Source organism: Pelodiscus sinensis, chromosome 6 (genome assembly GCF_049634645.1).
Source record: "Pelodiscus sinensis isolate JC-2024 chromosome 6, ASM4963464v1, whole genome shotgun sequence".
Lineage (NCBI taxonomy): Eukaryota > Metazoa > Chordata > Testudines > Trionychidae > Pelodiscus > Pelodiscus sinensis.
This window is the reverse complement of record NC_134716.1, coordinates 18,488,016-18,500,836: the sequence shown is the minus strand read 5'-3', so window position 1 is coordinate 18,500,836 and position 12,821 is coordinate 18,488,016. Positions and strand designations below refer to the sequence as shown.

The window sequence follows — 12,821 nt, the reverse complement described above, 5'->3', positions numbered from 1 at the left end:
ACGATAAGATTTTTATGAGGCTTTTGCTTTTTAATATAAATACATATAACCAGAGCTCGACAAACAGTGTAATCTACTGGCCCATGGCACTGCAGTAAGCTCATGCGCAGCACAGTCTGCGTATGAGCAGCGTACCGAACCGCACAGTTGGCGAGCAGGGCTTACCACCGCTTGGTGAGCCCTGCATATAACTACTGCTGTAGGTTGCTATTTTTCATAAATAAATATTTATTAATAAATATTATCAAATACATCTGAAAAAGACACATAAAAGTACAAAATAAATAGTATTAATAAATAAAAATAGAACACTGAAATACTGTAACAAATCTAACAAGTCTGAAAATATTTCATAGTGCAGGAAAAACATATATATAACATATATATTAACAGTACTACTGTCTTCATTATAAATGGCCCAGAATATTGTATCGATACCTAACCAACTAACTAACTACATAAATAAATAAATAAATAAAATAATTGCTTTGTGTATTCTTTCAGAGAAATAGGCTGTTAGAGGTTACAGGTTCAGAGGTTTAGCTCAATGGAAATTCTGAGCGTAACATCAATGATTAGGAAATTGTAAAGTTTTTCTCCTTTGGTTTAAATACTTTGTAGTCCTCTGCCATATTTTCAGCGCTATCTTTGTTTTTCTTTTACATGTTCTCCTATAAGTGAATCCACCGATGGCAAGTAGCATATGAACAGTGCAAGTGGAGTTTTTTTGGTGTTCCTCCCTTGTATAATGCACGGATTGATAAGAGTCTGGAAAGGAACCGGCTTGGAGGATCAATTAAGAGGTGAAGGACTCCAGTGGTGCTGCAGTGTCATTCAGCTGTCTTCAGAACATCTTTGCTTCCAACATCACACTCTGAAAAGAAAAAGGGGGATGGATTAAATAATGCAGAGGTTGAAATGCCAAATATAGTCCATAGTCCTCATTGCAATCTTGTCTTATTCGGCCGTTACTCAAGCGGGCTTCTCCTTGTTCCTTTCCCCAACTAAGACAGTTACCGGGGAAAGGTGTATTTGGTACAGGGAGTTACTACTCCTGAGGTTTTTTCATTAGTTGTCGGTAATGATATATCTGTATATTTTTCACGTGGCATTTGTAGGTGTGGCAAGCAACTACCAAACTACAAGCTGCTCTAAAAGAGTATTATTACATGAGCTTGAATAATCTGTATAGGTAACATTTCAATGGGAGAAAGATTGGGATACATGTAATAGGAGTTGTAAAGCTATCAGCCAGCTCTGTCCAGCTCTTTTCTTCCAACAATATTACTTGCATTATTTTCTAGAAAAAAACCTGGATATATCTAGTACCTTAATTTTCAAGTCTCTTTGTTAGTATGTTGAGAACGAGAAAACATCTGGATACTTCCAAGCGGATGATCTCCCAGGCACAGCGGCTGTATTGTTTTTCTTTCAGGAAATGGCGTGCTGTCTGGAAGTACCTCCTCAGCTTCAGCCTGGTGTGCAGGAGGCTCTCATTTCCTGGGTAGGTTGTTTCCTTTTCCACCTCGGCACTCAAACACACCTCCAGCTTCTCAATCTGCTGGTGGAGTCCATTTTGGAATTCCTTTATGGAAGTCCCATCCCAGGCAGCGTGGGTGAGATTCTTGCTGAAGATCTGGAAGAGCTCTTGGAGGATCTGCTGGATGGCTGCCTTGGCGTTCTCTTGCTGGGCCAGTCGGACCTTGAGGATATCTGTGGCCTTGAAAGCTGACCTTTCATTTAGGCATTGGAAGGGAAAGGGTCCACCCATTTTCTCCAGGTGCTCTAAACTCTTGCTGTTCATTTTGCTTTGTAGAACATGAATCCTGTTACAATCCAGACATGAGGTTTCACTGGAAAGGAGCAGCATAAGGGAAAACGGCAGCAAACTCCTTCTGATCATCATAATGTCTCGGATTCTTTGTCTTTGTGGACAACTTGAGCAAGTGGTCCTTGTTCAAGCTCTTTTGTAGACTTTTGTGTTTTAGAGCCATGTCTCTGAATTTAAGTATTTTGCAGGAGAGGGCTTTTGTTTTCTGTTTCTTTAGTTTTCCCTTTTCACTTTCTTTCCTTTTATGTAATCGAAGTTAGCAAACCATTAGAGGAAGAAAACCATTTTTACTATTCAAAATAACCTCTTAATTATTTGTAGTTTCCCCCAAATAGATAAGGAAGATTTAAAGTTGTTGGTGTGGATTTTTTTAAGTAAGGCAATTCTGTGCACTCTATTAACTCGTCATGGAAATGCAGTCTCCTAGAAGTACAACTAAATGTGTGAGCCTTCTTGGTTAGCTGTTGAACGGGCCATGTATAGCTTATAACACCCAAATACTTTACACAGGATTCATGTATTCTGTTGCTTTTTTCTTAATTACACAAGAAATGCACAGATTTACACAAATATAGAGAACCCTCCCTCTCAGATTCCTCTATTTGCCAGGCCACTTTAAGGGCCTGGGTCAGGGACTCTTGGGGGCCATACTGCATGCTTCTACTGCAGTCCATCACTTAAATTGACTAAACACAAATATTGACCTAATGTTCCCAAAAAGACAACATTTAAGAGCATGGCAATAAAATTGCCTGCTGGATTAGATCAACTGCACTTAAAAGTAACATTCCCAATAATTTGGCATTAATTTGGTGTTAAAGAAAGAACTAGAGGTGATGGGGCAGGGAAATGTAAAGGACATAACGTGAACAGGAATATTTTTATGGTTTCGATTAATACGAAAAATTCATTTTCAGGTTTTGAATTGAAAAACCTAATTTTGGGGGATGCATTGATGGAAATTCTGATGACACTGATGCCAGAGTCACCTTATGGTAAGAAAACAGAAAGTAAAACTTGCTACAGGATGTGTAGCTCATTCAGTAGACCACTTATGTTTCAGTATTCAAGCCCAGAAAAACCTACAATGAAAAAAGAAGAAAGCTTGAATGGTTAAGAGCCAACCATATTTGAGTCTGTAAACCTCGTTCATTTATATCCGTCTCTCTAGCATATTTATTACCCACAACATTGTCTTTCTGGACAACTCCTCTCCATGTCACTGCACTACATCACTGTTGACTACTCAGAAGTGAGTGACCAACACCCGCTATCCCCGAAAAAAAAACCTCCACCCCAAAACCCAACCACAAAAGACACACACCCCCAAAAAACAAAACCCGGACCAAAAACCAAAGCATGTTCATAGCCTTCCATTGTACCTGCTCCTCAGTTTTTTCACACTTGTTATCAGGTTCCTAAGTAAAGCTCCCAGTTTCTTGGTACCTTGGATATTCCTCTCTCATTGTTCAAATGGGTAGGAAATTGCGTGAGATTAGTAATTGCCTGACTCCAATCCCCACAGGAAAACTTGCCTTGCCTTATCAATTTTTCAGAGATCCCTATACTACCATTCGTGCTCAGAACTTGGAAGGGAGGAAGAAGACAGAGAAGTATTTCTCAACCTTTTCTTTATATAAAGTACCTTTAAAAAAAAACCCCCACCAATTGTAAATACTCCCTGTTTTAAAAGAAAAAATTGTAAGTACCTCCAGTACTTACAGTTTTCAGACACACAATTTTTTCGTCTATCATTGCAAAACGTTTGTTTAAACAACTTAATCGTAGTCGGGCGGGTGATGGAATTTTTGGGTGTAAAAATATAAAAATACTAAAGTGCTGTAAAACTGAACAAAAAAATGCAGTTTTCTCCAAATTTCAGTTGTTTTGACGTACTCCCCAGAATTCTCTCGAGTACCCCTGAGGGTGCTCGTACCACTGGTTGAGACACACTGGACTGGAGTACAGGAGGGTTTTATACTTTCAAGTGCCACACCACACAGAGAAAGCTTTCCATCTGCTGGCAAAGTGAAGAAATAGCAACTTTACACATCACTTCTATCTGAAGATTCTAGCCAAAAAGAAGCTTTGCAATAGTTTGCTCCCGGCCTAGCCCCGTCTTCCCGAGTTCATTGTTGTCCCTTCAACGCATCCATAACCTTACTAGTGCAGCAGACGTTCCTGCCTAAGAGTGCTAGTTACAGATGGTTAGGAGTAGACAGACATGCCCCTCCCTACTCTAACCTCTCACAGTTCTATGACACCTGTTCGCCCTCGTACTCTTCTTCCCCTTTACGTTTTCTTGATTTCATGTGAGAGGAGGAAGCCTAAAGAAATACATTAATTTCATTAATATTTTAAAAGATACTCTTTTTGGTTTCCTTCTTCTGTTTGTTTACTTCCTTAAATGAAAAGGAAATGGAAAGTAAAATACTCAAGCAGGGAAAACTCCACAGAGAAAATATGAAAATACTTACATTCAGAAACATAGATTTAAACCACAGAAGGGTACAAAAGAGCTTGAACAAGTACCAGTTGTTCAGAAGACAGAGACTCTAAGACATCATGAGGAGTTTGCTGCAGTTTTGCCTTATGCTGCTCCTCTGCGGCGAAAGTTCATGTCTGGATTGTAACAGACTTCCTGTTCTACAAAACAAACTGAACAGCGACAGTTTGGAACACCTGGAGAAAATGGGTGGACCGTTTCCCTTCCAATGCCTAAATGAAAGGTCAGCTTTCAAGGCCACAGATATCCTCAAGGTCCGACTGGCCCAGCAAGAGAACGCCAAGGCAGCCATCCAGCAGATCCTCCAAGAGCTCTTCCAGATCTTCAGCAAGAATCTCACCCACGCTGCCTGGGATGGGACTTCCATAAAGGAATTCCAAAATGGAATCCACCAGCAGATTGAGAAGCTGGAGGTGTGTTTGAGTGGTGAGGTGGAAAAGGAAACAACCTACCCAGGAAATGAGAGCCTCCTGCACACCAGGCTGAAGCTGAGGAGGTACTTCCAGACAGTAAGCCATTTCCTGAAAGAAAAACAATACAGCCGCTGTGCCTGGGAGATCATCCGCTTGGAAGTTTCCAGATGTTTTCTCGTTCTCAACATACTAACAAAGAGACTTGAACATTAAGGTATTCGGTATATCCGTTTTTTCCTAGAAAATAATGCAAGTAATATTGTTGGAAGAAAAGAGCTGGACAGAGCTGGCTTTATACCTCCTATACATGTATCCCAATCTTTCTCCCATTGAAATTTTACCTATACAGATTATTCAAGCTCATGTAATAATACTATTTTAGAGCAGCTTATAGTTTGGTGGTTGCTTACCACATCTACAAATTCCACACGAAAAACATAAAGATATATCATTACCAACAACTAATGAGAAAACCTCAAGAGTAATAAGTCCCTGTACCCAATGTACCTTTGCCCGGTAACTGTCTTAGTTGGGGAAAGGAACAAGGAGAAGCCCGCTTGAGTAACGGCCTTATAAGACAAGATTTCAATGAGGACTATGGACTATATTTGGCATTTCAAGCTCTGCATTATTTATCCCCCTTTTTCATTTCAGAGTGTGATGTTGGAAGCAAAGACGTTCTGAAGACAGCTGAATGACACTGCAGCACCACTGGCATCCTTCACTTCTCAGTGGATCCTACAAGCCCGTTCCTTTCCAGACGCTTATCAATTTGTGCGTTAAATAAGGGACGAACTCCAACAAAACTCCGGTTGCCCTGTTTATATGCTACTTGCCATCAGTTGGTTCCGTCACATGAGAACATGTAAAAGAAAAACAAGATTAGTGCTGAAAATATGCCAGAGGACTACAAAGAATTTAAAGCGCAGGAGAAAAACTTTACAATTTCCTAATCATTGATGTTACGCTCAGAATTTCCATTGAGCTACACCTCTGAACCTGTAATGTCCAGAGGCCAATTTCTCTGTAAGAATACACAATGCAATCATTGTATTTTATTTATTTATTTATTTATTTATGTAGTTTGTTAGTTAGTTATGCATTGATATAAAATTGGGTGCCATTTATAATGAAGTGTACTAGAATTATTAGCTATTGCTAATATATATTTTCCTTCTGCACTATGAAATATTTTCAGACCTACCTTTGTAACAGTATTTCAGTGTTCTATTTTTATTAAGTGATACTATTTATTTTGTACTTTTATGTGTCTTTTTCAGATGTATTTGATAATATTTATAAATAAATATTTATTTATACAAAATGGCAACCTACAGCAGTTGTGGTTTATGAGTATATCTACACAAGGGCTTTATTTTGAATTGGTTATTTCAAAAAAGTTTATTTCGCAATAACGCATCTAGACACAAAATGCATTTCAAAATAGCATTTTGCAATTTTGCAATTTCTCATCCACACTGATCGCACGCTGAATTGCATTTAAGGCCAGCCAGAACCGGTCCTGGCAGGGCATGAGGTGAGGAGTTACCTTGTATTTGCTAGCTTCAATTACATAAAAAGAAAGAAAGTGAAAAGGGAAAACTCAAGAAACAGAATAAAAAAACGGTCTCCTATAAAATATTTAATTGACAGAGCATCCTGCCAACCGGGTGTGGCTTGTTTACTTCCTATAACTGAGGAATCATAGAATACTAGGATTGGAAGGGACCTCGAGAGGTCATTGAGTCCAGTCCCCTGCCCTCATGACAGGACCAAGTACTGTCTAGACTATCCTTGATAGAAATTTATCTAACCTACTCTTAAGTATCTCCAGAGATGGAGATTCCACAACTTCCCTGGACAATTTATTACAGTTTCTGATTATCCTGACAGGAATTTTTTCCTATTGTCCAACCTAAACCTCCCTTGCTACAGTTTAAGCCCATTGCTTCTTGTTCTGTCCTCAGAGGCCAAGATGAACAAGTTTTCTCCCTCCTCCTTCTTCACGCAGTGCACAATCAGCCCGCGGAACTCCTTGCCAGAGGATATTGTGAAGGCCAGGACTTTTGCAGTATTCAAAAAATAACCAGATAAATTCATGGAAGATAGGTCCATCAATGGCCACTAGCCAGGATGGGCAGGAATGGTGCCCCTAGCCTCCGCTTGTCAATGTCCAGAAATGGATGATAGGAGAAGGATCACTTGATCACAGAGGGATCACTGTTCTGTTTATTCCCTCTCATAGAATCATAGAACTGGAAGAGACCTCAGAAGGTCATCAAGTCCAGCCCCCTGATCTAGGCAGGACCAATGCCAACTTAATCAACCCGGCCAGGGCTTTGTCAAGCCGAGACTTAAACATCTCTAGGGATGGAGACTCCACTACTTCCCTAGGTAACCCATTCCAGTGCTTCACCACCCTCCTAGTGAAGTAGTTTTTCCTAATATCCAACCTGGACCTCTCCCACCACAACTTGAGACCATTGGTCCTTGCTCTGCTATCACATTCCCCCTCACTCTTCGCTTCTGCAGACTAAACAGACCCAAGTCCCTCAGCCTCTCCTCATAAGTCATATGCTCCAGCCCCCTAATCATTTTGGTTGCCCTCCGCTGGACCCTCTCCAATGCTTCCACATCCTTTTTCTAGTGGGGAGGTGGGGGCAGAGCTGGACACAATACTCCAGATGTGGCCTCACCAAAGCCGAATAAAGGGGAATAATGACATCTGCTGGTAATGTTCCTCTTATTGCAACCTAATATGCCATTAGCCTTCTTGGCTACAAGGGCACACTGTTGACTCATATCCAGCTTCTCATCCACTGTAACCGCTAGGTCCCTTTCTGCAGAACTACTACTTAACTGTTTGGTCCCCAGCTTGTAACTATGCTTGGGATTCTTCCTCCCAAGTGCAGGACTCTGCACTTGTCCTTGTTGAACCTCATCAGATTTCTTGTGGCCCAATCCTCCAATTTGTCTGAGTCACTCTGGACCCTATCTCTGCCCTGCAGCATATCTACCTCTCCCCCTAGGTTAGTGTCATCCGCAAACTTGCTGAGGGTGCAATCCATCCCCTCATCCAGGTCATTAATAAAGATATTGAACAAAACCGGTCCTAGAACCGAACTTTGGGGCACTCCGCTAGAAACCGACCGCCATCCTGACATCGAACCGTTGATCACTACCCGCTGGGCCCGGCCTTCTAGCCATCTTTCTATCCATCTTACCGTCCATTTATCCCATCCACATTCCCTTAACTTGCTGGCAAGAATATTGTGCGAAACCGTATCAAAAGCCTTACTAAAGTCAAGGTACATAACATCCACTGACTTTCCCATGTCCACCGAGCCAGTTACCTTCTCATAGAAGCTAATCAGATTGGTCAGGCACGACTTGCCCTTTGTGAATCCATGCTGACTATTCCTAATCACTTTCCTCTCATCCAAGTGCCTCAAAATGGATTCCTTAAGGATCCCTTCCATGATTTTTCCAGGAACCGAGGTAAAACTGACCAGTCTATAGTTCCCTGGATCGTCCTTCTTCCCTTTTTTGAAGATGGGCACTACATTTGCCTTTTTCCAATCATCCGGGATTTCTTCCGATCTCCACGGCTTTTGAAAGATAATAGCGAAAGGCTCCTCAATTTGCAAACTCCCTCAGTATCCTCAGATGCATTAAGTCCGGACCCATGGATTTGTGTACGTTTAGCTTTTCTAAATAGTTCCTAACCTTTTCTTTACCCACTACGGGCTGTCCATCTTCATCCCATCTTGCGTCACTTAGCACAGAAGTCCAGGAGCCGACCTTGTCCGTGAATACAGAGGCAAAGAAAGCATTGAGTACTTCAGCTTTCCCCACATCATCTATCACTAGGTTACCTCCTTCATCCATTAGGGGCCGCACACCCTCTCTGATCACCTTCTTCTTGTTAACATGCCTGTAGAAACTTTTCTTGTTATCCTTCACAGCCTTAGCCAGTCGCAATTCCATTTGCGCTTTCACCTTTCTGATAACCCCCCGGCATTCTCGAGCTATACATTTAAACCCCTCCCTGGTCTTTTGCCCAAGTTTCCACTTTTTGTAAGCTTCCTTTTTGTGCTTAAGTTCACCAACGATTTCCCTTGTAAGCCAATCCGGTCTCCTACCATGTTTGCCTTTCTTGCTACGCGTCGGGATGGTTTCTTTCTGTGCCTTCAATAAGGCTTCTTTAAAATACTGCCAGCTGTCCTGGACTCCTTTCCCCTTCATGTTAGCATCCCAGGGGATTCTGCCCATCAGATCTCTGAGGGAGTCAAAATCTGCTGTTTTGAAGTCCAAGGTGTGTATTTTACTACTCTCTTTTCTTCCTTTGGTCAGGATCCTGAAATCTATCATCTCATGATCACTGCTTCCCAGGTTATCACCTACCTCCACTTCCCCTATTAGTTCTTCCCTGTTTGTGAGCAGAAGGTCAAGCTGCGCACGGCCCCTGGTCGGATCCTTCACCGCTTGTGTCAAGAAGTTATCCCCGACATTCTCCCCGACATAATCCGCAGTAACCCGCTCAAGGCCATTCTTGGCCATTTCATTAGTTCCCACGTGGAGAAGCAGGAAGGGGAAGCGATCTGAAGGTTTGATCAGCTTGGTAAGCGTCTCAGTGACATCCTGAATGCGAGCTCCCAGTAAACAGCACATCTCTCGAGATTCCAGGTCCGGACGGCAGAGGGATGGCTCAGTCCCTCTTAGGAGGGAGTCCCCGACCACCTCCCGTCGTTTTCTTTTGGGGGTGGTGCCCGTGGAACCCCCATCCCATGGCTGCTTCTTATGATGTGGGAGGTATTGTCAAAGTGCTCAACTGAATTTTTTTCTTAGTGTGTCCCCCTCCCCCTTTTCTAATGAAAGTCTCACGAAATGATTGTGAATAGTCGCCTTCCTCCACAGTGCCAAATAGGTGTTTGCGGAGGTTACACTTCTTCACAAGAATTCAGTATTTTTTCCTGGGCAGAAATGTTGACTGATGTACTAAATTTCTAAAGGGAAATGTGGATAATGCTGGCCTACTCTCTCGTATCTGATGTTTGATAAAAGGCCTATTCCTGCTCTCATAATTAACGTAGAATTTTGTTCGTGATGTAGGTCCAAGAATGAATATAGTCTGAGCACAAACGAAGTAATGGGAGAGTTTTGTGATCAAGGCCTGCTTATCATAAAGATGTCTTAGATTCTATGTCCTCGTGGACCTCTTCAGCACCTAGGACTTTTGTGTTTTAGATCCATGTCTCTGAATGTAAGTATTTTCTCTGTCAAGTTGTCCCTCCTTGAGCATTTTACTTTCCATTTCCTTTTCATTTAAGGAAGCGAACAATGAGAAAAATGAAACCAAAAAGAGTATCCTTTCAAATATTCATGAAATCCTAAATGTATTTTCTTAGGCTTCCCCTTTTCACATGAGATTAATAAAAGGTACAGGGAAAGAAGAGTATGATGAGGAACAGGTGTCATACAACTGAGAGAGATTAGTATAGGGAGGGGCATGTCTGTCTATTCCCAACCGTCTGTAGCTTGCACTATTAGGTAGGAATGTCTGCTCTAGAAGGAAGGTTATGGATGCATTGAAGGGGCAACAGTGAACTCGGGAAGTCGGGGTAGGCCGGGAGCAAACTATTGCAAAGCTTCTTTTTGGTTAGAATCTTCGGATAGCAGAGATGTGTAAAGTTGCTATTTCTTCACTCTGCCAACAGATGGAAAACTTTCCCTGTCTGGTGTGGCACTCAAAAGCATAGAACCCTGCTGTGATCTAGCTGTCTTCTTCCTTCATTCCAAGTTTTCAGCGCGAGTAGTCGTGTAGGGACCTCTGAAAAATTGATAAGGCAAGGCAAGTATTCCTGTGGGGATTGGAGCCAGGCAATTACTGTCAATATGCTTTTTAGTAGTTAAATACCTGCACTGTCATTGTTCATTAAAAGTGCTCTCACATGGATGGAAATTGGGTAAATATTGCATATCAGCAGAACCGACGTAAATGGGGCCTGTGTGTTGTGTAGTCTGCCCTTAATCTTTGAATTCATGCCCGTCGGTGAGAAAGAAGCTATCTGTATATATTTGCATATATATTTGCATGTGTATGCAACCTCACGTAAGGTGTGGACCTTGGCATGTGCTCATAGTATCACTGCAGCCCCTGGGGCTCTAAAGTTGAGCAGTTATCGTCTGTACGGTTATCGTTTGGTTCAATAGCTTTCAGCATCCATGCTCTTAGAGTTGTTCCAACCCTCCTGAATTGCTGTTACCATGCAGATATACTGAACATGATGATTTGGCTCACCCACATCACTCTGTGTTTACTGGGTTACCTTAACCTCTGTTAGCAGTCATACTATTTATTCCCTCTCTCTCCTCAACATCTTCCCCTGGGCTTCACTCTGGTGGATATATTGGAGAAAGTCCAGCGGAAGGCAGCGATGAGGGGGCTGGAACACATGACTTAGGAGGAGAGGCTGAGGGATTTAAGCATATTTAGTGTACAGAAGAGAAGAGTGAGGGGGGATTTGCTAGCAGCACCTGAAGGGAGGTTCCAAAGAGGATGGACAGAGAGGCTGTCCTCAGTATGGACAGATGGCAGAACAAGGAGCAATAGTCTCAGGTTACAGCGGGGGGAGGTTTAGGTTGGACATTTAAAAACCCTATTTCACTAGGAGGGTGGTAAAGCCGTGGAATGGGTTACCTAGGGAGGTGGTGGAATCCCCATCCCCAGAGGTTTTTAGGTCCCAGATTGACGAATCCCTGGCTGGGATGATTTAGTTGGGGTTGGTCCTGCTTTGGGCAGGAGGTTGGACTCGATGACCTCCTGAGGTCTGTTCCAGCCCTTAGATAGTATTCTACGATAAGATTTTTATGAGGCTTTTGCTTTTTAATATAAATACATATAACCAGAGCTCGACAAACAGTGTAATCTACTGGCCCATGGCACTGCAGTAAGCTCATGCGCAGCACAGTCTGCGTATGAGCAGCGTACCGAACCGCACAGTTGGCGAGCAGGGCTTACCACCGCTTGGTGAGCCCTGCATATAACTACTGCTGTAGGTTGCTATTTTTCATAAATAAATATTTATTAATAAATATTATCAAATACATCTGAAAAAGACACATAAAAGTACAAAATAAATAGTATTAATAAATAAAAATAGAACACTGAAATACTGTAACAAATCTAACAAGTCTGAAAATATTTCATAGTGCAGGAAAAACATATATATAACATATATATTAACAGTACTACTGTCTTCATTATAAATGGCCCAGAATATTGTATCGATACCTAACCAACTAACTAACTATATAAATGAATAAATAAATAAATAAAATAATTGCTTTGTGTATTCTTTCAGAGAAATAGGCTGTTAGAGGTTACAGGTTCAGAGGTTTAGCTCAATGGAAATTCTGAGCGTAACATCAATGATTAGGAAATTGTAAAGTTTTTCTCCTTTGGTTTAAATACTTTGTAGTCCTCTGCCATATTTTCAGCGCTATCTTTGTTTTTCTTTTACATGTTCTCCTATAAGTGAATCCACCGATGGCAAGTAGCATATGAACAGTGCAAGTGGAGTTTTTTTGGTGTTCATCCCTTGTATAATGCACGGATTGATAAGAGTCTGGCAAGGAACCGGCTTGGAGGATCAATTAAGAGGTGAAGGACTCCAGTGGTGCTGCAGTGTCATTCAGCTGTCTTCAGAACATCTTTGCTTCCAACATCACACTCTGAAAAGAAAAAGGGGGATGGATTAAATAATGCAGAGGTTGAAATGCCAAATATAGTCCATAGTCCTCATTGCAATCTTGTCTTATTCGGCCGTTACTCAAGCGGGCTTCTCCTTGTTCCTTTCCCCAACTAAGACAGTTACCGGGGAAAGGTGTATTTGGTACAGGGAGTTACTACTCCTGAGGTTTTTTCATTAGTTGTCGGTAATGATATATCTGTATATTTTTCACGTGGCATTTGTAGGTGTGGCAAGCAACTACCAAACTACAAGCTGCTCTAAAAGAGTATTATTACATGAGCTTGAATAATCTGTATAGGTAACATTTCTATGGGAGA

The 12,821-nt window shown here is 41.7% G+C and overlaps 2 protein-coding genes across 2 annotated transcripts; one reads left to right on the top strand and one right to left on the bottom strand.

Annotated features, from left to right (window-relative positions):
• Nucleotides 1-1,330: 1,330 nt before the first annotated feature.
• LOC142830038 (interferon beta-like) lies at nucleotides 1,331-1,906 on the bottom strand. Its single transcript, XM_075932884.1, has one exon. The coding sequence runs from the start codon at nucleotides 1,904-1,906 to the stop codon at nucleotides 1,331-1,333; it is 576 nt and encodes a 191-aa protein (XP_075788999.1).
• Nucleotides 1,907-4,396: 2,490 nt separating this feature from the next.
• Nucleotides 4,397-4,963, top strand: LOC142829912 (interferon beta-like). Its single transcript, XM_075932195.1, has one exon. The coding sequence runs from the start codon at nucleotides 4,397-4,399 to the stop codon at nucleotides 4,961-4,963; it is 567 nt and encodes a 188-aa protein (XP_075788310.1).
• The last annotated feature ends 7,858 nt before the right edge of the window (nucleotides 4,964-12,821 follow it).

What these genes read in the sequence shown, in the direction of transcription:
- LOC142830038 (XM_075932884.1), bottom strand. Translation starts at nt 1,906, where the DNA reads ATGATGATCAGAAGGAGTTTGCTGCCGTTTTCCCTTATGCTGCTCCTT.
- LOC142829912 (XM_075932195.1), top strand. Translation starts at nt 4,397, where the DNA reads ATGAGGAGTTTGCTGCAGTTTTGCCTTATGCTGCTCCTCTGCGGCGAA.